The 26,224-nt window shown below is 50.4% G+C and overlaps 1 protein-coding gene across 1 annotated transcript in view; it reads left to right on the top strand.

Annotated features, from left to right (window-relative positions):
• Nucleotides 1-26,224, top strand: part of LOC140387426 (perilipin-2-like) — a 94,063-nt gene that overhangs the window by 46,023 nt on the left and 21,816 nt on the right. Inside the window, 3 exon segments of the mRNA XM_072470520.1 lie at nucleotides 12,724-12,917; nucleotides 20,065-20,196; nucleotides 23,729-23,974. Of these exon segments, the coding sequence (XP_072326621.1) occupies nucleotides 12,724-12,917; nucleotides 20,065-20,196; nucleotides 23,729-23,974 (572 nt within the window).

Below are 26,224 nucleotides of genomic sequence, written 5' to 3'. Positions count from 1 at the left end.
GGACGAGGCGATTCTTTTGGCTTGTCTTCAGTTGGGCTTGAACAGTCATCAGCGCTGTGCCCTTCATTGTAGCATGAGAGACCTTCATGGTCATGCTGCTGTGTAGTGGAGCATGGTAGGCTGTTATAGCCTTCTTGCTGTTCACGTGTACATGGCAGACTTGCATCATCTGCCGCTGGTTGGTCAGGAGAGGTTGCTAGACCCTCATGGTCTTGTTCCTGCAAGGACTGCACATTGAAGTCTTACGTTGCTTCTATCGTGGAGGCTGTCCACGAGCTCTCTGTGGAGGCTTGTGACACTGGAGTCACTTCTTGTTCGTGCAAGGACTGCGCTCTGGAGTCTTGCGTTGCTTCTATCGTGGAGGCTGTCCACGAGCTCTCTGTGGAGGCTTGTGACACTGGAGTCACTTCTTGTCCGTGCAAGGACTGCGCTCTGGAGTCTTGCGTTGCTTCTATCGTGGAGGCTGTCCACGAGCTCTCTGTGGAGGCTTGTGACACTGGAGTCACTTCTTGTCCGTGCAAGGACTGCGCTCTGGAGTCTTGCATTTCTGCAATTGTGGAATCTGTCCACGAGCTTGCTGTGGAGGCTTGTGACACTGGAGTCACTTCTGGTTCATGCGAGGACTGCGCTCTGGAGTCTTGCATGTCTTCTTTCATAGAGTCGGGAACGTTGAGCGGGACGTGGACCACGCTCTGTGTGGCAGCAGGGCGCTCTCCGTGTGCTTGCACCGCTCCCTGTCTGTTAATGTCAGGCTGCAGCATCATCCGGTACTGACAAGTTGGAACGTCATATCTGCTGGATTGAAGATCCTCAAATCCGAAAAATGAATCCGCATCTGCGTCGGATTCAATGTGGGGGCCGCCAATGTGCAACACGAAAGGTTCGTCCGAGTCATAGTCGTATAGGACCACGGAGCTATCATTGGGCTCGCGAGGTCCGGAAACACTGTAAAGATCGTCATCGAAGTATTCGAGGTCGGAATCATCGGCTTGTGCGTAGGTAACTGCTTGTCGGAGGGTTCTTCGGAGGTCAAATTCATCTCCTGGGTCAATTTGCGGCACTGTGCTGTCATTCCAGGTGAGGGAAGGTTGTTTTACAGCTTGAACAGATTTTTGTTTTTTTGATTTGGGACGTTTCCCTTTTAAATTGGATTTGGGACGTTTCCCCTTTAAATTGGTGCAGTCTGGGGCCTCTGACATCCTGACGCTCGGTATGTAGCACGTAGGAAGCGACTGCGCATGCTCAAATCGCTGTTCCTTTACCGATGGCCGTTTTCTTGACTGCGCATGCGCAGCATCTCGCGCATGCGCAAACGAAACTTCCGGTTCTGCGCACTGCTCGCGCAACTGTGCTAGCGTGATACCTTTAGCAAGATGGCCGCCGACCTTGACCCAGCCCCCTCTCAGGCCCGGGATTTCGGCCTCTGGGAATTCGGGCTCCGGGATCCCAGCCACGAGGTGAGTACTGCAGCTTTTCTTACCTTTACTTGCCGATTGGATTGCGTTTTCCTCACAGTACTTGGAGAATGTGTCCAGGACTGCCTGGTAATCGTACCTTTGCTGCCTCCTGAAGAACCTGAACCTTGTGAATATTTCTCTTGCCCTTGCACCGGCGATGGTGAGGAGAAATTCAATTTTTTCGCTATCATCCAGGTCTTGGAGTTCAGCTGCCACCAGGAACAATTCGAACCATTGCCGGAATCGCCGCCAGTTTTCGCGGAGATCGCCGTAGCACTGGAGCGGCTGCGGAACCGGGAGCTCTATCATTTTGCCTGGGCACTGCTGGTTGTCTCTGTACACTGAGGTATGCCGGCAGGTATCGACCCCACTCCTGGTACCATGTGGTGTTGGGTGCTCTGGTGCACAGATGAGCCAACACAGTTGTATGTGGTACAACTCTATTTTATTTTAACTCTTATAATACAGTTCGTTCTGGATACTCTGCACGTGCTGTCTCCCTGAGTGTGTTTGGTAGCAGATGTGTCATGGTTCTCCTCTGCAGCTAATACTGACCACCGGGGGTCGTGTCTGTGCTTTTATATCTTTCTGTCATTGGTTGTGGTGTTGTGTGTTCTGATTTGTCTGTTGGTGTGTCTATCATGATGTGTGTGTTTGAATATCATGACAATCCTTACATGGTCTGGCCTACGTGCGACTCCACACCCACAGCAATGTGGTTGCCTCTTAACTGCCCCCTCGAGGCTAATTAGGGATGGACAATAAATGCTGGCACAGACTGCGAAGCCCACATCCAATGATCACATTAAAAAAATTTTTTTTTTTAATTTCAGGACTTCCCTGGAAGGTTTTCCTGAGGATTGGGGAACAGTTTTCCATTATTTGCAACCACTAGCCCTCTGCTTCTGATCCAATGGGGATAGTGCACTGTACTGGTGCGGCCTCCTCTGAAGAGGAAGAGAGGAGGCGGAGGTAGAGGAGACGTAAGGGCGAGGAGACCTGGTGAGAGCAGGCAGCCTCCCAGACAGAGCAGGCAGCATCCTAGACAGAGCAAGCAGCATCCGACACAGAGCAGGCAGCCTCCTAGACAGAGCAGGCAGCATCCTAGACAGAGCAGGCAGCCTCCTAGACAGAGTAGGCAGCGTCCCAGACAGAACAGGCAGCCTCCCAGACAGAGCGGGCAGCCTCCCAGACAGAGCCAGCAGCGTCCTAGACAGAGCAGGCAGCCTCCCAGACAGAGCAGGCAGCCTCCCAGACAGAGCAGGCAGCCTCCCAGACAGAGCAGGCAGCGTCCCAGACAGAGCAGGCAGCGTCCCAGACAGAGCAGGCAGCCTCCCAGACAGAGCAGGCAGCATCCCAGACAGAGCAGAGTCCCAGACAGAGCAGGCAGCCTCCTAGACAAAGCAGGCAGCGTCCCAGACACAGCAGGCAGCATCTCAGACAGAGCAGGCTGCGTCCTAGACAGAGCAGGCAGCATCCGAGACAGAGCAGGCAGCGTCCTAGACAGAGCAGGCAGCGTCCCCGACAGAGAGCAGGCAGCGTCCCAGACAGAGCAAGCAGCGTCTGAGACAGAGCAAGCAGCATCCGAGACAGAGCAGGCAGCCTCCCAGACAAAGCAGACAGCATCCTAGACAGAGCAGGCAGCCTCCAAGACAGAGCAGGCAGCCTCCCAGACGGAGCAGGCAGCCTCCTAGACAGAGCAGGCAGCCTCCTAGACAGAGCAGGCAGCCTCCTAGACAGAGCAGGCAGCCTCCTAGACAGAGCAGGCAGCCTCCCAGACACAGCAGGCAGCCTCCTAGACAGAGCAGGCAGCCTCCCAGACACAGCAGGCAGCCTCCCAGACAGAGCAGGCAGCCTCCCAGACAGAGCAAGCAGCATCCCAGACAGAGCAGGCAGCCTCCCAGACAGAGCAGGCAGCCTCCCAGACAGTGCAGGCAGCATCCCAGACAGAGCAGGCAGCCTCCTAGACAGAGCAGGCAGCATCCCAGACAGTGCAGGCAGCATCCCAGACAGAGCAGGCAGCGTCCTAGACAGAGCAGGCAGCCTCCCAGACAGAGCAGGCAGCCTCCCAGACAGAGCAGGCAGCCTCCTAGACAGAGCAGGCAGCGTCCCAGACAGAGCAAGCAGCGTCTGAGACAGAGCAAGCAGCATCCGAGACAGAGCAGGCAGACTCCCAGACAGAGCAGGCAGCCTCCCAGACAGAGCAGGCAGCGTCCCAGACAGAGCAGGCACCCTCCCAGACAGAGCAGGCAGTATCCTAGACAGACCAGGCAGCGTCCTAGACAGAGCAGGCAGCATCCCAGACAGAGAGCAGGAAACATCCCAGACAGAGGGCAGGCAGCATCTCAGACAGAGCAGTCAGCATCCCAGACAGAGAGCAGGCAGCATCCTAGACAGGGAGCAGGCAGCCTCCCAGACAGAGCAGGCAGCCTCCCAGACAGAGCAGGCAGCGTTCTAGACAGAGCAGGCAGCGTCCTAGACAGAGCAGGCAGTGTCCTAGACAGAGCAGGCAGCCTCCCAGACAGAGCAGGCAGCCTCCCAGACAGACTCCCAGATAGAGCAGACAGCCTCCCAGACAGAGCAGTCAGCGTCGTAGACAGCAGGCAGTGTTCTAGACAGAGCAGGCAGCGTCCCAGACAGAGCAAGCAGCGTCCGAGACAGAGCAGGCAGCCTCCCAGACAGAGCATGCAGCCTCCCAGTCAAAGCAGACAGCATCCTAGACAGAGCAGGCAGCCTCCCAGACAGAGCAGACAGCCTCCCAGACAGAGCAGTCAGCGTCGTAGACAGCAGGCAGTGTTCTAGACAGAGCAGGCAGCGTCCCAGACAGAGCAAGCAGCGTCCGAGACAGAGCAGGCAGCCTCCCAGACAGAGCATGCAGCCTCCCAGTCAAAGCAGACAGCATCCGAGACAGAGCAGGCAGCCTCCCAGACAGCCTCCCAGACAGAGCAGTCAGCGTCGTAGACAGCAGGCAGCGTTCTAGACAGAGCAGGCAGCGTCCCAGACAGAGCAAGCAGCGTCCCAGACAGAGCAAGCAGCGTCCGAGACAGAGCAGGCAGCCTCCCAGACAGAGCAGGCAGCCTCCCAGACAGAGCATGCAGCCTCCCAGACAGAGCATGCAGCCTCCCAGACAGAGCATGCAGCCTCCCAGACAGAGCAGGCAGCGTCCTCGACAGACCAGGCAGCGTCTGCATAGGGGAGCAATAGTTGTATTGATGCTTCTGGTTAATGTGTTGAGCTAGTGATGCTGTACTGTGCCATGTGTATCAATGCCATCCACCATCTTGCTGCTCTAGAGAACATTCTGATCTTCAACGTTGTGTTAATCTGGGAGGTTAACAGAAACTTTTTACACCTTGCGAGAATTAAATGCATATAGGTGTGACTGTGAACTTTTGCAACCGTGTCTGTGTTAATGAACTACCAGTCCTTTCATACTTTTGAAGGCTCTAAATTCTTGGAACAATGCACATTACTGTGCTTTATGTTGTAGAACCTAGGTGCTGCATGGTGACAAAATGTTTTTCAGTCGACTCGGTTTTACAGTCGAGCCTGAATGCTAAAAATAAATCAAATTGGCTTTCATTTTATCTCATACCTCCACTGCTTCCTAACAGCCCTGCACCACTTATTGTTCTGGGCCAGCGGCTTCTCAACTTTCACCAGCAAGTGAATGGCCCAACTTCATGTTGCTTTTCCTGCCTTTCACTTGCCCTCTACAAAGTATCTGGTCAAGAAAAACTCTGCACGTGCTGGAAACATGAAATCAAAGCAGAAAATGGCTGAAGACGCTCAGCGGCTAGGCCAGGCAGTGTCTGCAGAGGGAGAGAGAGAAGGAGCTAACATTTCAAGTCGATGTACTTCCATTAGTATCTGGTCACTTGCCCAGTGCAGCTCTCCATTTCAGAAACGTCAGACTTCCCCTCCAAACCAAACCTGGTTGAGCTGTACTTTATTCCTATCCGATTATAATCTAAATGAACTACGCTATTACAAAGTATACATAGAACATAAAACATACAGTGCAGAAGGAGGCCATTCGGCCCATCGCGTCTGCACCGACCCACTTAAGCCCTCACTTCCACCCTATCCCCGTAACCGATAACCCCTCCTAACCTTTTTAGTCACTAAGGGCAATTTATCGTGGCCAATCCACCTAACCTGCACGTCTTTGAACTGTGGGAGGAAACCGGAGCACCCGGAGGAAACCCGCTCAGACACGGGGAGAACGTGCAGACTCCGCACAGACAGTGACTCAGCGGGGAATCGGACCTGGGACCCTGGTGCTGTGAAGCCACAGTGCTATCCACTTGTGCTACCGTACCATGGTTTTTTTTTAAAAGACCAATTGGGTGTTTAGCAAATAAGTTGAGCCATTTTTCCTTGTGCCTTTTTAATATGTGAACAGAGAGAAGTTTCCAACTGCTTTTATGGATTCGAATGATTGAGAATTACAGATAAATATACGGTTGAGGGAGCTATGGTGTAATACATATACATCTCCTCTGTCACCATGGCACCCTTCCATCTGCATAAGATAGTGGACATGCGGCAAATCAAATCCACGTGTGATGATATCTTCATATGGTGCACTTCTGCTGATAGCTGAACTCACCAATCCTTGAGAGGCAGGTTCTGCCACAAGTGGCACATATGAAGTGGTTATCAAGCGTCATTGTGAGTTGTTGTCTCTGGTGCATGTTGCAAAGCCGCTGTAGATACTGACCATCATTGTGGTAGATGCGGGCCCACATTTTCCTCCAGATCAGCAGGTACAAGAATGGATGTTTAGGGTCTTTACATCATACGTGCAAACTTCCTTGAAGCAGATCCGGCTTCCTGGCTATAAAGTAAAGAGTAGTACTGAAGAAAGAGACTTATTTTGTTGAAGCTTTTCATCTTGAACTCATTAGGACAATTTGCAATGTAAAGGGAACAACAATTTATACTTTGTGAGAAGAGAGTGCTGATTAGTTGGTAAGTAGACTCTGGCAGAGGTTTTGCCATGAAGAATGCACCAGTTGGTGGTGACTGACAGTTAACTGATGAGCAGCGTTTAAAAGTTAAACCAGGCAGCTAAACTCTGGGTAAAGCATTATCCTGAGGAATGAACCAGCAAACATTTACAGATGTACCATAGAAAGCAACCTATCGGGCTGCATCACAGCCTGGTATGGCAACTGCTCGACTCAGGACCGCAAGAAACTTCAGAGAGTCGTGAACACCGCCCAGTCCATCACACAAACCTGCCTCCCATCCATTGACTCCATCTACACCTCCCGCTGCCTGGGGAAAGCGGGCAGTATAATCAAAGATCCCTCCCACCCGGCTTACTCACTTTTCCAACTTCTTCCATCGGGCAGGAGATACAGAAGTCTGGGAACACACACGAACAGACTCAAAAACAGCTTCTTCCCCACTGTCACCAGACTCCTAAATGACCCTCTTATGGACTGACCTCATTAACACTACACCCTGTATGCTTCATCCGATGCCAGTGCTTTTGTAGTTACATTGTATATGTTGTGTTGCCCTATTATGTATTTTCTTTTCTTCCCTTTTCTTCCCATGTATTTAATGATCTGTTGAGTTGCTCTCACAAAAATACTTTTCACTGTACCTCGGTACACGTGACAATAAACCAATCCAATCCAATCCAAAATGGCTGTCACTTACTTTGTCTCGCTGAAACAGGAGTAATGCGTATACATGTTCCTTATGTTAGCAAAGACCAGGGCCCCATGTATTAATATTAGCTTGTAGTACACACAAATACACCACACTGCGAACCTGACTATCCAAAATTGGTTGTCGTTGTAACTCTTAACACATTGAGATTATTTGGCAAATGTTGTCCAATCGCAGAATTACATCTAATGTTGGACACTGTTTTGAGTCTTTTTGCAGGACGGGCTGGTTGAGGACAGTCTGTATGTTGGTCATTGTGAACAGTGGAAGGGACATACTGTTTGGTACATATGACATCATGCTGACACTGAAATTCACTTCCCATATTACTCATTCGTGTGATGGGCGGAACATGTTTTTGGCTTGACAGCAGCATCCCTGTTAGTGGCGAGTACCACTTGTGCTGCTCCGGCATAGTAGCCACGTGAAATAGCTAGCTTCACCTGTCGTTCAAATCTTTGATATCTTGCCCTTACCAGGGTAATCTGAGGTAAACTGGCCACTTTTCAGGGTCCAAAGGGGACCTTAGACCCGTTCATGTGTTTTCGTGATATTCAGTGAGCAATGATCCGATCAGGATAGCCATTATTTGCACCCATTTCAGCATTGGGCTTACATGGTGAGCAATTGCCTTGGGCCCTATTTATGAGGTTGCCGACGAGACCAATCTTATAGCGTGTCGAATTGTAACAATCCCAATACTGACGTATGAAGGTAAGAACAAAGAACAAAGAACAAAGAAATGTACAGCACAGGAACAGGCCCTTCGGCCCTCCAAGCCCGTGCCAACCATGCTGCCCGACTAAACTACAATCTTCTACACTTCCTGGGCCCGTATCCTTCTATTCCCATCCTTGCAGTAAGCTTGCAGTAAAGCATGGTGGTGAACCCCGCTCCATTTCAAAGGTGAATTCGAGTGCAGGACCAAGGCATGTGAGGAAATTATTGCAGCTACAGATTGAAATATAGCAAATGTACAGCTCGGAATTATGGAAGGGGTGGACGGTTCCGATGGAAACCAAACCAGCAAGGATGTTTGCCAGGCCGAACGGGGCTCCCATAGTAACACCACTCATCTGGACAGACATAGCGTTGTTTAAACTGAGCTCAACTGCGCGAGTTGCCGAGTTCATACTTTCAATTTATACTGATTCACGCAATAGTGGCAGGTCTGACCACCATGATATTATGCTGCAGGGCTTCCTTAAGTATTCTTCTTCTTCGGTAATCACCCGCTAATGAGTATGATTGTCCATCTAGGAAACTTCATACTACTGGTCATGGGTTCTGTGGGTTCTTACATGGTTGATGAGCCCGATGCTGGAGTCGTATCTTTGACCTCACACTTGGCAGGTGTTTCCGGGAAGTGGGATTGACCCTTGCACTCTACATCGCCAGTATTCCTTTCTCAGACTCCTTTTCTGAGCCTCTTCCTGCAGTCGGGTGTCCTTGAAGAATTGTGCCCCTTCAATCAGGAGGTTCCTCCAACTAGGTCCCTTCTGAGTAAGAGTCTCCCAGGCTTTGACATCTATGTTGCATTTCTTGAGGTAAGCCTTCAGGGGGTCTTTGAAGCACTTCCTTTGCCCCCCTCTTGTTCAGAAGCCTTCCTTGAGCTGGGCAAAGAAGCTTCGCTTTAGCAGTTGGGACTCTGACATCCTAAGCACATGGCTGGCCCAGTAGAGTTGGTTACGGATGATCGAAGATCATGGCCTTGATGCGGGTGTGTGGTAATACCAGGTATTGCAGTACCTGAGTGGTGGATGCCCATTGGCTAGGCCTAGGAGTCTACCATTGGCTAACGCACATAGCTCCTTGTGCATCAGGGTGCTCTTGAAACCTTCGAAACCAGAAACAGCCCCTGGAGAGCCCAAGCAGTAGAGGTGAAAACCGGGAGAAAAACAGGATGGTCGTTGACTACAGTCAGACCATCAATCAGTACATGCAGCTCGACGCGTACCCTCTCCCACACATATCTGATATGGTCAATCAGATTGCACAGTACCGGATCTTCTCGACAGTGGACCTGAAATCTGCCTACCACCAGCTCCCCATCCGCAAGGCGGACCGCCCATACACTGCGTTTGAAGCAGCTGGCCACTGTTACCATTTCCTTAGGGTTCCCTTCGGCGTCACAAACGGGGTCTCGGTCTTCCAACGGGAGATGGACCGAATGGTTGACCGGTACGGGCTGCGGACCACTTTCCCGTACCTGGATAACGTCACCATCTGCGGCCATGACCAGCAGAACCACGACGCTAACCTTTCCAGATTTCTCCACACCGCCAAACTCCTCAACCTTACCTACAACAAGGAGAAGTGTGTGTTCAGCACGAACCGATTAGCCATCCTCGGCTATGTGGTTCAGAACGGAGTTCTACGGCCCGACCCCGATCGCATGCGCCCCCTCATGGAACTACCCCTCCCCCACTGCCCCAAGGCCCCCAAATGATGCCTGGGGTTCTTTTGTGGGTCCCAAACTATCCGGACAAGGCCCGCCCACTCATTCAATCCACCGCTTTCCCACTGACGGCCGAAGCTCAACAGGCCTTCAACCGTATCAAGGCCGACATCGCCAAGGCCGCGATACACGCGGTCAACGAGATGCTCCCCTTCCAAGTCGAGAGCGATGCATCAGACGTCGTTCTGGCCGCCACCCTCAACCAGGCAGGCAGGCCCGTGGCATTCTTTTCCCGTACCCTCCATGACTCCGAAATTCGGCACTCCTCCGTTGAAAAGGAGGGCCAAGTGATTGTTGAAGCTGTGCGACATTGGAGGCATTACCTGGCCGGCAGGAGATTCACTCTCCTCACTGACCAACGGTCGGTTGTCTTCATGTTTAATAACACACAGCGGGGCAAGATCAAAAACGATAAAATGTTGTGCTGGAGGATCAAGCTCTCCACCTACAACTACGAGATTTTGTATCGCCCCGGTAAGCTCAACGAGCCCCCCGATGCCCTATCCCGAGGTACATGTGCCAACGCACAAGTGGACCAACTCCGGATCCTGCACGACGATCTCTGTCACCTGGGAGTCACCCGCTTTTACTACTTCATTAAGGCCCGCAATCTGCCCTACTCCATCGAGGAAGTCAGGGCTATCACCAGAGACTGCCAGTGTAAACCGCACTTCTACTGGCCAGACCGTGCGCGCCTGGTGAAGGCTTCCCGCCCCTTTGAACGCCTCAGCATGGACTTCAAAGGGCCCCTCCCCTCCACTGACCGCAACACGTACTTTCTTAATGTGGTCGACGAGTATTCCCGATTCCCCTTCGCCGTCCCATGCCCCGATATGACGTCTGCCACTGTCATCAAAGCCCTCAACACCATCTTCGCTCTGTTTGGTTTCCCCGCCTACGTCCACAGCGACCGGGGATCCTTATTTATAAGCGAGGAGCTGTGCCAGTACCTGCTCAACAGGGGCATTGCCACGAGCAGGACGACCAGCTACAACCCCAGGATAAACGGGCAGGTGGAGTGGGAGAATGGTCTGGAGGGCCGTCCAGCTGGCCCTACGGTCCAGAAATCTCCCGGCCTCCCGCTGGCAGGAGGTCCTCCATGACACGCTGCACACTCCATTCGGTCGCTCCTGTGCACCGCGACCAACGAGATCCCCCATGAACGTTTCTTTGCCTTCCCCAGGAAGTCCACCTCCGGGGTTTCGCTCCCAACGTGGCTGGCAGCTTCAGGACCCGTTCTCCTCCGCAAGCATGTGTGGCTCCTCAAGGCGGACCCTGGTTGTGAGGGTACAGCTACTCCATGCGAACCTGCAGTACGCCTACGTAGCGTACCCCGACGGCCGCCAAGACAATGTCTCCCTCAGGGATCTGGCACCAGCTGGGTCCCCACACACCCTCCCCCCTGCGCCGGCGCCACCCTCCCCTTCCCCGGCGCACCCCACCGCAGCCCCCGCTCCAGGACAATCTGCCCTCCCCTTGCTCCCACCCGGGGATGAAGAGGATTACGACACGCTCCCGCAGTCACCGAAGACCAAGCCGACGCCTGAGTCGCCACCAGCACTGCAGCGCTCTCAACGACAGATCAAGGCGCCCGATCGTCTAAATTTGTAACCTTCTCTGTAATTTTAAAACCAATTTGTATGTATATAGTTTCCCCCCCCCCCGCTGAACTCATTTTTAACAGGAGGTGAATGTGGTAGTCACCACTGTTGTATTATATTGTATATAGTGCACTGCATACAAGGGTATTACGGTAAGGCCCCTGAACTACAGGTACGGGGGTAGATCCCTGCCTGCTAGCTCCGCCCAGGAGGCGGAGTATAAATGTGTGTGTTCTCCGAACAGCAGCCATTTCGTAAGCTGCTGTAGGAGGCCACACATCTGTGTGTAATAAAGCCTCGATTACATTCTACTCTCGTCACGTCGTAATTGATTGTGCATCAGTGGGTTTCCTTTGGATGCTCCGATTTCCTCCCACAAGTCCCGAAAGACATGCTGGTAGGTGAATTGGACATTTAGTCGGCAGCACGGTAGCACAGTGCTTAGCATAGTTGTTTCACAGCTCCAGGGTCTCAGGTTCAATTCCGGGCTTGGGTCACTATCTGTGCGGAGTCTGCATGTTCTCCCCGTGTCTGTGTGGGTTTCCTCCGGGTGCTCCGGTTTCGTCCCACAGTCCAAAGGTGTGCAGGTTAGGTGGATTGGCCATGCTAAATTGCCCTTGGTGACCAAAAAGGTTAGGTGGGGTAACTAGGTTGCAGGGATAGGGTGGAGGCTTAAGTAGGGTGTTCTTTCCAAGGGCCGGTGCAGACTCGATGGGCCGAATGGCCTCCTTCTGCACTGTAAATTCTATGATTCTATAAGTGCCGTAACTAACAGCTTTCTATGAAATGGCACATAAGTGGCCCACTGAGCCCGATTGTCTCAAAACCAGTGTCAGGCTGGCGGAGCTAATGTTCTCGGGACATGGGTTCAAATCCAACCACAATAGCTGGTGGAATTTAGTGAAATTAAGAAAATCTCTCATGGAAGGCTGGACATTAGAGACCATGAAACAATAATTTGAGTGTTGCAAAAATCCGTCTGGTTCATTAATGTCTTTTTAGAGAAGGAAATCTGCCACCCTTACCCGGTCTGGACGACATGTGACTCCAGACCCAGAGCAATGTGTTGACTCTCAACTGCCTTCTGAAATTCCTGGCAAGCCACTCAGTTTAAGGGCAATTAGGGATGGGTAACAAATGCTGGCCTTGTCAGTGATACGGACATCCCATCAAAGAATAACTAAAAAAAACATGGAATGCATCCATGCAAGTGCACCGTAGATGCCTTGTTCTGGGAACTAGAATGTTGGGGGACAGTTGCATTCTGACCATTGTCCACCATCTATAATAAGGCAGCGCTATGCCGCGTTACGCACAGTCCAAAGATGTGCAGGTTCGGTGGGGTTATGGGATAGAGCGTGTGAGTGGGCCTAGGTAGGGTCCTCTTTCAGAGAGTCAGTGAAAAGCCGATGGGCCAAATGGCCTCTTCCTGCACTGTAGGGATGGCATGGATTCTATAAATGTTATTAAAGCAAAACCTGTGGCCTTATGTTCCGAATATTCCCTCTTTTTTTTTCCTTAGGAACTGCGGATGAGGATTTACCCAACGAGGAAGCAATCAACTCTTCCAAACAGCCAGTCAGGAACTGCACACGGATTTATTTTCTGACCTCTAAACTGTACACCCATGCCTCCAAACATGTGGTCATGTTCATTCAGAATGCAAAAAAATATAAGCAGGAAATAGTTACTTTGGTGCCAGATGTTTGCTTCATGGTAAATTCACCCTGTACTGCTTATTTTTGGAAATGTTGCCTGTTGATGTTAAATGTAGAAGATACTGAATTCTGTATAGTGTCAGGTACTCATGATAAAATCAACTCGGGGGCTGTATTCTCCGATTTTGAGGCTATGTCCCCACGGCGGCGTGGGAACGGTAGCGTTTCACGACGGAACAAAGGGCGTAAAACTGGCACCGATCCTCCGTTTGGCTGGGGGCTAGCATGTCGGCAGCGTAGGGCAGCGGCTCGAGCTGCTGATACGGCCTGGAGAATTGCAGGGTCCGTGGCCACGCATGCGCACCGCGGCCGTGCCGTGCAACATGGTGCCGGCCCGCTCGCGGACCTGGCCCACCAAATAGTGCCCCACCTTTGGCTGGTTGAATCAGAGAATCCTCGTTTGATTGAGGTGGTCGGAGGGGGCTGGGGTGGGGTCCACCTTGCAGTGGCGGCTTTGCGGGTGAGCGGGCCCACGCCTCGGCGGGGCTGTCAGCACCGGGGTGATGGCTGCCATTGCGAATTATATTTTGGATGATGATCTCGGCTCCTTGGTGCAGGTTTTTGGTGATCACTTTGATGAACTATCCTTGAGAGAATGGTGGAAGCAGAGAAGAGAATCCTGGTATTTGATTGAGTAAGTTCCCTGGTCCGACCCCGAATCCTGTTGCATGGTGACCGATTCGGAATGTGGGGGCCAAGCAGTGAGTGTTCATGAGTCCGGTCTCTTGTGTGGGAGGAGAGTTCCCGATTGAGTTTGGCTGCGATACTGTAGCGATCTTGATTTGAAGGCTGGGTGTATGTTCAATGAAACACATTGTATCCGGTCTTTGAGGCCTAGAGTTGGTTGGGGCCCCCACTGGCCTTACATAATCCGGTTCTTCATGTTCATTGTGAGGAGTTAGAGGTGACTAGTCAGAGTCACTCCATTTCTCCCCCCCACCCCCTCCACCAACACTCCCCCCCCCCCCCCCCCACCCCCCCGCTCGCCCCACCTCGCATCCCGGCTGGTTCCTAGTTGACTAGGTGTTGGGACAGCAGCATGGCAAAGGTGAAGACGCTTCGTTCAATGGAATTTCTGAGAGATCCCGAGAGCTGTGTGGAGATTCTGCTATAGCTTTGGCCTTTTGAAGCCATATCGATGGTGTTCTTACCATGAAGTCCATCAGTAATCCTGAACTTTGCTTCCTTCTAATTCCGCTGTTTATTTCCTAGCAAGGGTGGGCGAGGTGTGAGCACGCGGGCGAAGGTCATCTGTTATCCTGTTTTAGTAAAAATCATATTGAGTTGGTGATGTGATATGTGGTTTGTGTACAGTCTTGCTTCTGTTTTTTATTACATTCTATAATCCTTGAAGTTATGAGAAGAGAGTTGGGATAAAAGGTTCTTTTTCGGAATGGTAACCGGTGACGAGTGGTGTCCCGCAGGGTTCAGTGTTGGGGCCACAGCTGTTCTCTTTATATATTAACGATCTAGATGATGGGACTGGGGGCATTCTGGCTAAGTTTGCCGATGATACAAAGATAGGTGGAGGGGCAGGTAGTATGGAGGAGGTGGGGAGGCTGCAGAAAGATTTGGACAGTTTAGGAGAGTGGTCCAAGAAATGGCTGATGAAATTCAACGTGGGCAAGTGCGAGGTCTTGCACTTTGGAAAAAAGAATAGAGGCGTGGACTATTTTCGAAACGGTGACAAAATTCATAATGCTGAAGTGCAAAGGGACTTGGGAGTCCTAGTCCAGGATTTTCTAAAGGTAAACTTGCAGGTTGAGTCCGCGATTAAGAAAGCAAATGCAATGTTGTCATTTATCTCAAGAGGCTTGGAATATAAAAGCAGGGATGTACTTCTGAAGCTTTATAAAGTACTAGTTAGGCCCCATTTAGAATACTGTGAGCAATTTTGGGCCCCACACCTCAGGAAGGACATACTGGCACTGGAGCGGGTCCAGCGGAGATTCACACGGATGATCCCAGGAATGGTAGGCCTAACATACGATGAACGTCTGAGGATCCTGGGATTATATTCATTGGAGTTTAGGAGGTTGAGGGGAGATCTAATAGAAACTTACAAGATAATGAATGGCATAGATAGGGTGGACGTAGGGAAGTTGTTTCCATTAGCAGGGGAGGCTAGGACCCGGGGGCACAGCCTTAGAATAAAAGGGAGTCACTTTAGAACAGAGATGAGGAGACATTTCTTCAGCCAGAGAGTGGTGGGTCTGTGGAATTCATTGCCACAGAGGGCAGTGGAGGCCGGGACGTTAAGTGTCTTTAAGATAGAAGTTGATAAATTCTTGATTTCTTGAGGAATTAAGGGCGATGGAGAGAGAGCGGGTAAATGGAGTTGAAATCTGCCACGATTGAATGGTGGAGAGGACTCGATGGGCCGAATGGCCTTACTTCCGCTCCTATGTCTTATGGTCTTATGGAGAAGGGAGTGCATTTTAGATACCCCTGGAGGGATTCTCTATTGCCCGACGCCGATATCTTAATCGGCGATCGGACGGAGAATCCCTTTTTACAACCGAATGGGTGGCGGTGCCTGTTTTCGGATGCACCGCCCCCTCCAAAATGGTGTCATCGGGGAGTACGTCGCACGCCGTTGGGACGGCCTCAGGACATCACATGAACGCCCTCCCCCGATGCTCCACCCCTGATACAATATACATTAATGATCTGGAAGAAGGTACTGAAGGCACTGTTGCTAAGTTTGCAGGTGATACAAAGATCTGTAGAGGGACAGGTAGTATTGAGGAAGCAAGGGGGCTGCAGAAGGATTTGGACAAGGTAGGAGAGTGGGCAGTGAAGTGGCAGATGAAATACAATGTGGAAAAGTGTGAGGTTATGCACTTTGGAAGGAGGAATTTAGGCATAGACTATTTTCTAAATGGGAAAATGCTTAGGAAATCAGAAGCACAGAGGCATTTGGGGGTCCTTGTTCACGATTCTCTGACGGTTAACGTGCAGGTTCAGTCGGCAGTTAGGAAGGCAAATGCAATGTTAGCATTCATGTCGAAAGGGCTAGAATACAAGACCAGGGATGGACTTATGAGGCTGTATAAGGCTCTGGTCAGACCCCATTTGGAGTATTGTGAGCAGTTTTGGGCCCTGTATCTAACAAAGGATGTTCTGACCTTGGAAAGAGTCCAGAGGAGGTTCACAAGAATGATGCCTGGAATGAAGAACTTGTCGTATGAGGAACGGTTGAGAACTCTGGGTCTGTACTCGGAGTTTAGAAGGATGAGGAGGCATCTAATTGAAACTTACAGGATACTGCGAGGCCTGGATAGAGTGGACATGGAGAGGATGTTTCCACTTGTAGGAAAAACTAGAACCAGAGGACACCATCTCAGAATAAAGGGTCTATCCTTTAAAACAGAAATGAGGAGGAATTTCTTCAGCCAGAGGGTGGTGAATCTGTGGAACTCTTTGCCGCAGAAGGCTGTGGAGGCCAAACACTGAGTGTCTTTAAGACAGAGATAGATAGGTTCTTGATTAAAAAGGAGATCGGGGTTATGGGGAGAAGGCAGGAGAATGGAGATGAGAAAATACCAGCCATGATTGAATGGTGGGCAGACTCGGTGGGCCGAGTGGCCTAATTCTGCTCCTATGTCTTATGGTCTTATGATCGGCTGAATTCACAAGGGCGCGGATCACCTGTGCTCTCAGTTTTCGTCAACCTCGCGTGCAGCTACAGACTCTGCCCAGCGCCGCCACAGTTGAGGGAGTGCCATGCCTCTGACTGATTGGGGGGGGGGGGCTTCAGCGACGGCTGGGGGGACTGGTGGGGGGTGGCGAGGGGGTGCGTCCAAGGGGACACTGTCTGGCAGGTCGGGCCCGCACGCAGCCGACGCCATGTTGTACGGCGCGACCGCTGCAGGTCGTCGACGGGTGCAGGCGCGGCCACGGACCCAGCCATTCTCCGTCCGTTTTTGGCACGGGGGCTGGGAGTTTTACCCACCGCTGTTGCTAGCCCCTCACCGGTCCAGGAATTGGTGAGAGTTCAGCGCCCATTTTGGCGTCGTAAAATGCCACTGTTCCCATGCCGATGTTGCCACTTAGCCGCAAAATCGGATAATCCAGCCCACCTTATCTCGTTTATAATGGAGCTGAGTGGTGCCACTGCGGAGTGATGGGTGGATGGTTGGTGTGGCGGTGGGTGGTACCGTTAGTTAAGCCCTCACTTGGATTGAGGATATCCACCAGTTAAAGCTCATTGTATTGGGTTTTGATTTTGCTTTTTAAAAATAATTTCTTGGAATTTTGAGAATCCGTGCTTATCCCCTTTGTGGGTCAGGGCAGATCATGGGCTGAATTCTCCGATTTTGCGGTAAAGTGCCGACCCCGGCGTGCGAAGAGTGGCGTTTTATGACGACAAAATCGGCGCCAAACCCTCACCAATTGTGGGACCGGTGAGGGGCTGGCAGCGGCGCTGGGTAAAACACCCAGCACCCACGTCAAAATCGGCCGGAGAATGGCCGGGTCCATGCATGCAACCTGCAGCGGTCGCACCGTACAACATGGTGTCGGCTGCGCGCGGACCAGACCTGTCAGATAGTGCCCCCCCCAGGACCCCCCTTCGCCACCCCCGGACCACCCCCTACCAGTCCCCCCCAGCCCTCGCCGAAGCCCCCCTGGCCAGCGGCATGGCTCCCCCCCCCCCCCCCCCCCCCGCCCCGACTGTGGCGGTGCTGGACACAGTCTGCAGCCGCCACGCGAGGTTGACGGAAACTGAGAGCACAAGAGATTCACGCCGTCGTGAACTCGGCCCATCAGGGGAGGGCCTTCAGGTGACATCCAGAGTTCGGGGGCCGAGGCAATGGAAGGCATAACCGCCAATGGGGGGGCAAATAAAACCCGAGTCATTAGAAGTTGGACAACATCACGATTGACTTTCAGAATTAAATCTCAGTGAATCATTGTAAGCCCTGGGGAACCACATATTAAGTGTGTATTGTACTAAATATTTATTCTAATTCAGTTTTAAGCACTGCTTTATGGAACGCAGGGTAAACTACATTCCATGAATAGCATCTGTACACCAAAGTGTATTCTGTTCACCTCCGTTCTGACTTGCCTGTGGTCAGTGATGAGATATGAGAAATACTTGAGACTCTGTGATGGGTTCACCTTTCAGAGTCAATTTTTCCAACATACGGTTGGTACAAAACTACTTTGGTCTCCCTATAGGGCCACGTTTGATTACAAATCCCTAAGAGGATGAACATAGGTTTGGAGCTTAAAGCTTCAGTGCTGTTTGGAGCTGGCGTCCTTGATTGGAATATGTTTTCTTTAACATCTGGGACATGAGCTTGGCTCTTTGAGCACTGGCCCTTACATCCGTCTAAATCAAACATTTTATGGGCACAATAAAAAAGATGATGCATTTCAATAAAAACTTTGTATCTCTGGTGATTTGAAAAGCCTTGTCTAGTATGTTGATGGCTCAATCAGAGGCAATTTCTTTTCACCTTATTTTCTCGCGTTAGCTGTTGAGTTTTTCCTCAAGCTTTTTAATTGCCTTGAACGTTGAATTTACTGAACCTGTACAGGTGCACTCAGTCAATGACAGGGCCGATTTTAACCCTGCCTGCTTGGCAGGTAGCAGGTAGATGGGCGATTAAAATGGCCGCAATTATTTCCCTACAGCCCCCCCTCCCAATTCCTTCCTCCCAATCCCGCTGTGGTGTACAATTATAATCTGCCACTTTCGGCAGGCGAGCTGGGGCCTACTGGAAGGAACAAGGCCTAATTTTTTTTATTTTAAAATTTTCTGATTAGGCTGCCCTTACACCAAGGCAGTGTTATCCCAAGATCTGGACAGGAAATCTGCAGTGACATCCACGCTAGGTCAGCCTGACTGCAAACTGATCCAACACCAGAAGTGGCCTGGAATATAATTTATTTTTGTTTCTCCAGCCCCCCGCCCCCTCCCCGTTACCTTGTGGGTCAGGAGAAGCAGAGGTCCTTTGCGTCCCACAAGCAAACCCATCCCCTGGACCAAGCTTCCTTCCAAACCGACTCTTCTCAGCACTTGGCTGAGTGCCAGGAGTCCGTCCTTCTTTTCTTCCTGCCAGCGGCCTCCTGGCGCTTAAAATCCGGTTCCCGCCCGTAGGGCAGCAGGTACTTCCACTGTGTTCAGACAGATGACTATAGCTTGAGGGGCGCCACTCCACATCAAACAGGGCTGACCAGGAGACACTCCTACTCTTACTGCCTGCCGTAGGTTTATTGAAGGTAATTACAGGTTGGAAATCAACCTGATTTGGCTGCATTATGATCACACCTTCTGTAGCCATTAAGTTCTGGAGTGGGACTCATATTCCCGAGCATCTGGCTCAGAGAGGCAGGGACCACTGTGCCACAAAACCTCTTATCTGTGTGGTGTTCTTTGTGGTTCAGATCCTAGGATGGTTGGCGTAGTGTTCACAAAGTCCACAACTATCTTTTGTATTAAACAAAGCTAAATATTTATTTACACTAATTGAATTCGACCTCTTACTTTTGTACAACAGACAATTGACAATAAATGTACAATCTACACTCATCTACCACTAATCCCTATACTAATACAATAACTATGATCTGCTCTCACTCACACTAGTCCTTCTCTTAGCCTTCTCCTCAATGCTCCCCCAAAAGGCTTAGCATCGATGCTTTATATAGTTCTGCATCTAGCTCCCTCTAGTGGTTGATTTGGACATAACAGTTCTGTACATTTCTCATAATGTCACAATCTGTTCCAAAAACGATCTGGGAAAGGAATCCAGGGGAAAATGAGGAAAGGGATCAAGCAGTTGAACATAATATGTGCATCTTACGAAGTATGGATTGCTTATTGAACACAATAAGTTTCTTGTAAGTCATTGCAGAATTGTAAAAGCAACCACCTTGGAAAATTGTTTGAAGGGAATGTTACGATCTGGATGAGCAGCAATTTTTTCCATTTAAATATTGGGAAGATTGAAGGCCCTGCCCCAATCTCTATCCCCTAGCTATGGACTCCAGAGGTTAGGGAGTGGAGTTTGTGGATGGGGGCCGATGGCCACAGTTTCAGACTTTCTAATGTTTAACAGTACAAAAGGAACCTTTGCTTTGGAAAATAAATTGAGCAAAAACTGTTCTCTCTTCCCACCCCCCACCCCACACAGGGAACTTCAGCCAAAGAAAACCTGGATATTGCCAGCAGCAATTCCAAGGTGCAAGCTCCAATCAGCAGATGCTCATTAAGCTGCCATATCGATAACAAGGGAGAAGATCAAAAGGAGGATGGGACTGCGAAGGTAGGTTTCGCTATAAAACTGCAGTCCAGCAGACTGATGAGGGCTAAACTTACAAATGTAAATCCCACCAAGGAACCTTGCCCACCAGAAATTATCAGGAAATTGTGGCATTGCTCTCTAAAGCTCTTTGAATTAAAAGTTAAAGGATTGGAATTGGAGAGTTGGAGGGGTGCCTGTGACTTTCTACTCAAACTTCTAGCCAATAGCACGTTTTCTTTTTGCAAAATTGGCCCTTGATTACAAAAGGTGACTTCAAAACAGACGAAGCCTGTGTCTCTTCCAAGAAAATTATTGGTTGCAGCTTTACTGTCAATACAAAGAGAAATCTGTCTCACTGAGGGATTGTGGCCAGAATCTTCCCGGAAATGCACTGGACTCTTCCCGGAAATGCAGAGTGTTGGCTCAGGTGAAGCTCGCAGGCTGCACAATTGGCTTCTCTCACAGCACCATGTGCGATTTCAAAGGGGAAGTGAAATTCACACAGTCAGCTGGAGGGGCGGGGCCTAAGAAAGCTGGCAGTGCGGGGTATCCCGAGACCGGGGCGTGCCGATCTCCGATTTGAATAACACCCCCCCCCCCCCACACACACCAAAACCCCTCACACAGGGCAACCTCCAACCTCCCACCACAGATAAGGGGAATCCCACCTCCCATGTATAAGGAGAAACCCAGCAATGGAACTCCAGAGAGCGCCCCCTGGCACTGCCTGGGAGCACTGCCAGAGTACTAAGAGGCAGTGCCTGGACAGGTCCCTTACCCACCCCACCCCACCCCCAAACATGGGGGTGATACATACCTTTGCACCCCCGGCGTGTTCATCTCAACTGGTTTTAGTTTTTTAAAACCAGTAGTGATTAGAATGAAGGTGGAAGCAGCAGCGCCAAGTTTGCTAATGTGATAATTCATGCAAGAACCTTATTACGACACCAGATGGTCGGTGGGGCGTTGGTGGGGGGTTGGGGGGTGGGGGGGAGGGTCAGCGCAAATCCTGTATCTGTTCCTTCGTGAGATTTTGCAGCTATTATGGGATTTGCGCCCATGGTCAACGGGCCCCTTAGATCGCGGCTTTTGTTTCCATTAGTACTTCAAAGTTAGAGAACGAAGGAGGGTCAGATTTTTAAAAAATTAATTTCCGGGATGTGGGCGTCGCTGGTTAGGCCAGTATCTATTGCCCATCCCTAGTTGCCCTTCAGAAGGCGGTGGTGAGTTGCCTTCTTGAACAGTTGTAGTGCTTCAAGACCCTCACTCCCCGGGCGCTCCCCAGTTTGGGGGTCACTCTGACCGCTTGGGCTGAATATTAAGGTTTGGTTGTGTCCGGTCCTCTCCTTGCCTTTGTTTTTGTCATTTTGCCATCTCAAAGCTACAGGATGGCTGCCTGTTCTGGTCTGAACCTGGAGAAGAGTTTCATTTGTGCTGGAAGAGTTGGTCGATTTCCCCTTGTTACTGGGGTTCTCCGGTCTTTTCTTCTGTTATTTTGTTTTGTAGCAATGGGTGAGGTGTATGTCTATAATGTTGCCTGTATCCTGTTTGGGTGTAGACAGGTCATTTATTCGTAGAAGGGACACTTGGTGGATTTTGTCCCTGATTCATCAGTCTTATTTGTTCTCAAATATCTAATGACTGTTGTTCTCTGCTGTACCTGTTGTACAATGATACCCTGAGCTATCTTTCTGCTTTTGCTTTTTAATGCAATTTTCGTTTTGTGAAAAAGTTGAAAATCCCACTAGATACTGAAAAAAATTGATATAAATTTCCATAAAGGCATGGCAACAAGGAACGGTAGTCAAATAAAATGTCTTCCCAGGGGTTAAAATAGTGTTTTGCGCTGGTTAAATGTTGGTCAGTTTGTGATCAATGGTATGCAGAGTACTCTATTTAGCATTGATCTGCTAGTCGTTGCCTTTGAAGCTGAATCAAAGTTTGAACAGGCTGAACAGCCCAATGTGGGCGATGCCCAGCTTGTGGTGCAAAGATATATGGAGCAGGTTTCATTCCTGGTTCTGAATAAGGCAGGTGGGAGAAGGGAAACTACAGCTGCCCTCAATGCACTGGACTCTGGGCAGGATTCATGAACCAGCGTAGAAACTCTGCGGGCGGGATTCTCCCATCCCGCCGCAGAGTGTCCACGCCATCATAAACGCCATCGCATTTTACGACGGCGTGAATGGGCTGCTGCCAGGAGTAATTCTGGCCCCTACAGGGGGCCAGCACAGCGCTGGAGCGGTTTGCGCCGCTCCAGCTGCCGATCCAGCGCAAACTGTGCGCTGCGGGATCCGTGCATGCGCAGCTTGCGCCAACGTACGCATGCGCGGTGGCCTCCTTCAACGCGCCGGCCCCGATGCAACATGGCACAGGACTACAGGAGCCGGCGCGTAGGAAAAGGCGCCGAGGTACCGAGAGGCCGGCCCACCGATCGGTGGGCCACGATCGCGGGCCAGGCCGCATCGGAGGTCCCCCTGGGGTCGGAGCCCCCACCCCCCACACAGGCCGCCACCCGACCCTTGCACCACAGTTCCCGCCAGCTGCGAGCAGGTGTGGACGGCACTGGCGGGACTCGTTTTTTTTTTTCATGGCTGCTTGGCCCATCCGGGCCAGAGAATCAGCGGGCCGACCGCATAGAGCGGCCCGTGAATCGCGGGCCGGCATCGGGGCGGCGTGGCCCGGTCCTGGGGATTCTCCGGCCCCTGTGTATAATTGTTATTTTGAGACGACTGAGTTGCCTAGTTTTTTTTAATGCATATTTTTATTCTCCTTTTTCACATTTGCATCATATTCACAACATGAAAAAATTTAACAACAACAATAAACACAATGTCAATCCCCGAGCCAACAATCCCCTCATCCCACCCACCCTCAAACACATCCCAACATTTTGAATACAGAACACCAAGGAAAAAGAATCATCATTAATTTATACATTCCAAACCCCCCTCAACCGCATCCCCCACTGTTCAATGTCATCCAATTCATGAAAATGCATGATAAACAAGCTTGGGGGCTGGCCAGCTACCGGTCCCCACCATTATCAGGCAGCAATGAAGCAGAGTTAATAGGTCATTTACAGAGGACGACTGGAAATCTTCACTCAGCTTAAACTCCCCCATCCCTCACCCCGAGCAGGCTTCCAGTCCACCCTCTGGCCATTAATTGGCCGAATTGTGGAAAGTCACTGCCATGGGACTGTCTCTCACACAGTGTTGGATCGTGACCCACATTTGACATCCAATGTCAACGGCCCAACTCAGATTCCTACCATTACTGACCTCTCACTTGAATGTGTAATTAGGAGACACTCAGGGAGCTGTTTTGAGCGAGAGTCGGGAGGTGTATGCTTCCACAGAATGTGAGTGTCGTTGGCAAGGCCAGCATTGGTTGACTATTCCTGCTGGAGGTGAGTGAGGAAGAGAAAACATAGTCCGGGTTTTAATGAAACCAGCCGTAAATTGGGCAGAGATTTCAGATGATTAAGTAACTTGAGTCTACTTGGAAAAGAAAATGGCAGTACGCAACTCCCCTGTTTTTTATTTTGCAGCCCACAGTTCCAGATTGCTTCAGTGATATTGTCACCAGCCTGAATGAAATATCGAATGCTGTGCAGATGAAGAGGCAGGAAGATTTCAAGACTCTACAGACTTTCTACAGCCAGCTTTGGTCCAGCAATCTTGCCATCTCCCTGGGGAATTTTGTCTCCCAGATAAGAGGAAAGTTGTGGGATGCATGGAATGCCCTACGTGCGAGGAAAGATGATGTCCTAAGTCATCTTACCAGTAACTTACTGGTAAGCGTCTCTCAAACTCTGGACTCTTCATAGTAAATGATGTGGAAACTATTAGAGAGCAGGGTTATGTTGCTTGTCAGCGCAGGGTATCATTAAATGGGTGTAGCATCCTCCAACTTTTTAAAGTGTTCATGTTTTTTTCTGAAAAGCAAACACATAGGTGGACAAACGTGTCTTACCACATTTAGTTTCACACCCTACCCCAATTTATTTGAGGTTTTTAATTAACAATTTGATTAGATATGTGACTTAATGGGGTGGCACGGTGGCACAGAGGTTAGCACTCCTTCCTCATGGCGCCGAGGACCCGGGTCACTGTCTGTGTGGAATTTCCACATTCTCCCCGTGTTTGCATGGGTTTCGCCCCCACAACCCAAAGATTCATAGATTCATAGAATTTACAGTGCAGAAGGAGGCCATTCGGCCCATCGAGTCTGCACCGGCTCTTGGAAAGAGCACCCTTCCCAACCGCACACCTCCACCCTATCCCCATCATCCAGTAACCCCACCCAACACTGAGGGCAATTTTGGACACTAAGGGCAATTTTAGCATGGCCAATCCATCTAACCTGCACATCTTTGGACTGTGGGAGGAAACCGGAGCACCCGGAGGAAACCCATGCACACACGTGCAGACTCCGCACAGACAGTGACCCAAGCCGGGAATCGAACCTGGGACCCTGGAGCTGTGAAGCAATTGTGCTAATCACTGTGCTACCGTGCTGCCCATGTGCAGGGTAGGTCGGTTGGCCACGCTAAATTGCCCCTTAATTGGAAAACAATAATTGGGTACTCTAAACCTTTATATAAAAAAAATTAGATATGTGGCTTTAACAACAACAAATGATTGTTTGTGCCGGGAAGCTCATGTGGAGCGTAAATACCGACACAGACCAGTTGGCCAAACGGTCACCTTTCGAGCCGCGAATTCCATGTGAAAATGGCTGTCTGATTTGTGCTGGTTACGGACATACTGCAATACGTGATGCTCTAAACGAGTGAGTTCAAAAAAGGGCAATGTTTTCTGAAGATTCCCAAATATTGTTAGAGAACTGTGATTTACCATACGGGAAAGAACAATTCGTAAGGTGCACTGGAGGAATTATTGTGCACAGGCACAAGGAAGACTTACTGACCTTCCGCAACCGTTTCCAATGCTAATATGCTTTAGAATTCAATGAAAAATGTCCTGCAATACTGTGATTCTGTCGGTTGTGGGCTAATTTTGTATCTAACCCTTTTACGTGAATATAAATTGCAAAGTGGCATTATGTTCCAGCTGTATCTGATTACTGAAAAACCACAAAGTAATTTATCCCAGAAGGAATCATCGGAGTAGATATTCACTGTGTTCCCTGCGTCGTCTGTTCATTACTCAGTCGGTCACAATGAGGTAAAGCTTTTGGGAAACTGCCAAGTTTCTGGGTCAGTGAGGGAGAATGTGCCAGTGTGTGTCACGGAGGAGCTCCAAAGGTTTCGGAATTAATTCTCCGAATTTCCCTTTTGGAAAAGGGACGGGTTATTTTGTTGATCCCATAACTTCCTCTTGTTTGTGAAAAGATCATGCTCTTGCAGCCTGTTTTGTCATGAATTCGATAAAATTAGCTGGGACCCGCTAAACCGAGTTAATCCAGGCACCACGTCATCCTGCTTGTTCCCTGTGAATGTCTATTGCTAAGTATTGTAAACTGACCGTATTCCAGTTCTGTGGAAATGTCTCAATCTCAGGAATTTGAACAAACTTAGCCTCAGTACTGCAATAATACTGTCAGTGTGAACAGGCACTTGTTTTAACTGTCCCGCTTTAAAATGTCTAGATACCCAGGGTGGGAGGCTGGATCTGATACAGAAAGCAGAGAGCCTTGTAAAAAGGCAAGTTTATGTGCAAGACTAGTGCAATGTGCTTTAATCTGACTACATTTCGAGGTGATCTCTTGGGCGGGATTCTTCGTTTGGGAGACAATGGGTTGGTTACGCTGTAGCCCGATGTCGAGATAGTGATTGGCGATCGGGCAGAAAAAGGATTCCACCGCCGGAGTCGGGGCCGCTGCCGGTTTGACGCCAGTTCGCCATGCTCCGCCCCCTCATAACCGGCGTCATCATGATGCACGGCACGTGCCGTCTCAATGCTGTTGGCGCATCATCAGCCAGCCCACCCACGATGCTCCGCCCCTGATGGGCCGAGTTCCCGACAGCGTGGGCCACGTGTGGTCTCAACCGTGCGGGAATCTGGCGTACTGGCTGCGGACA

The sequence above is a fragment of the Scyliorhinus torazame genome, chromosome 12 (genome assembly GCF_047496885.1).
Source record: "Scyliorhinus torazame isolate Kashiwa2021f chromosome 12, sScyTor2.1, whole genome shotgun sequence".
NCBI classification, from domain to species: domain Eukaryota; kingdom Metazoa; phylum Chordata; class Chondrichthyes; order Carcharhiniformes; family Scyliorhinidae; genus Scyliorhinus; species Scyliorhinus torazame.
The sequence above is the reverse complement of the archived record's forward strand: the minus strand, read 5'-3'. Positions and strand labels throughout refer to the sequence as shown.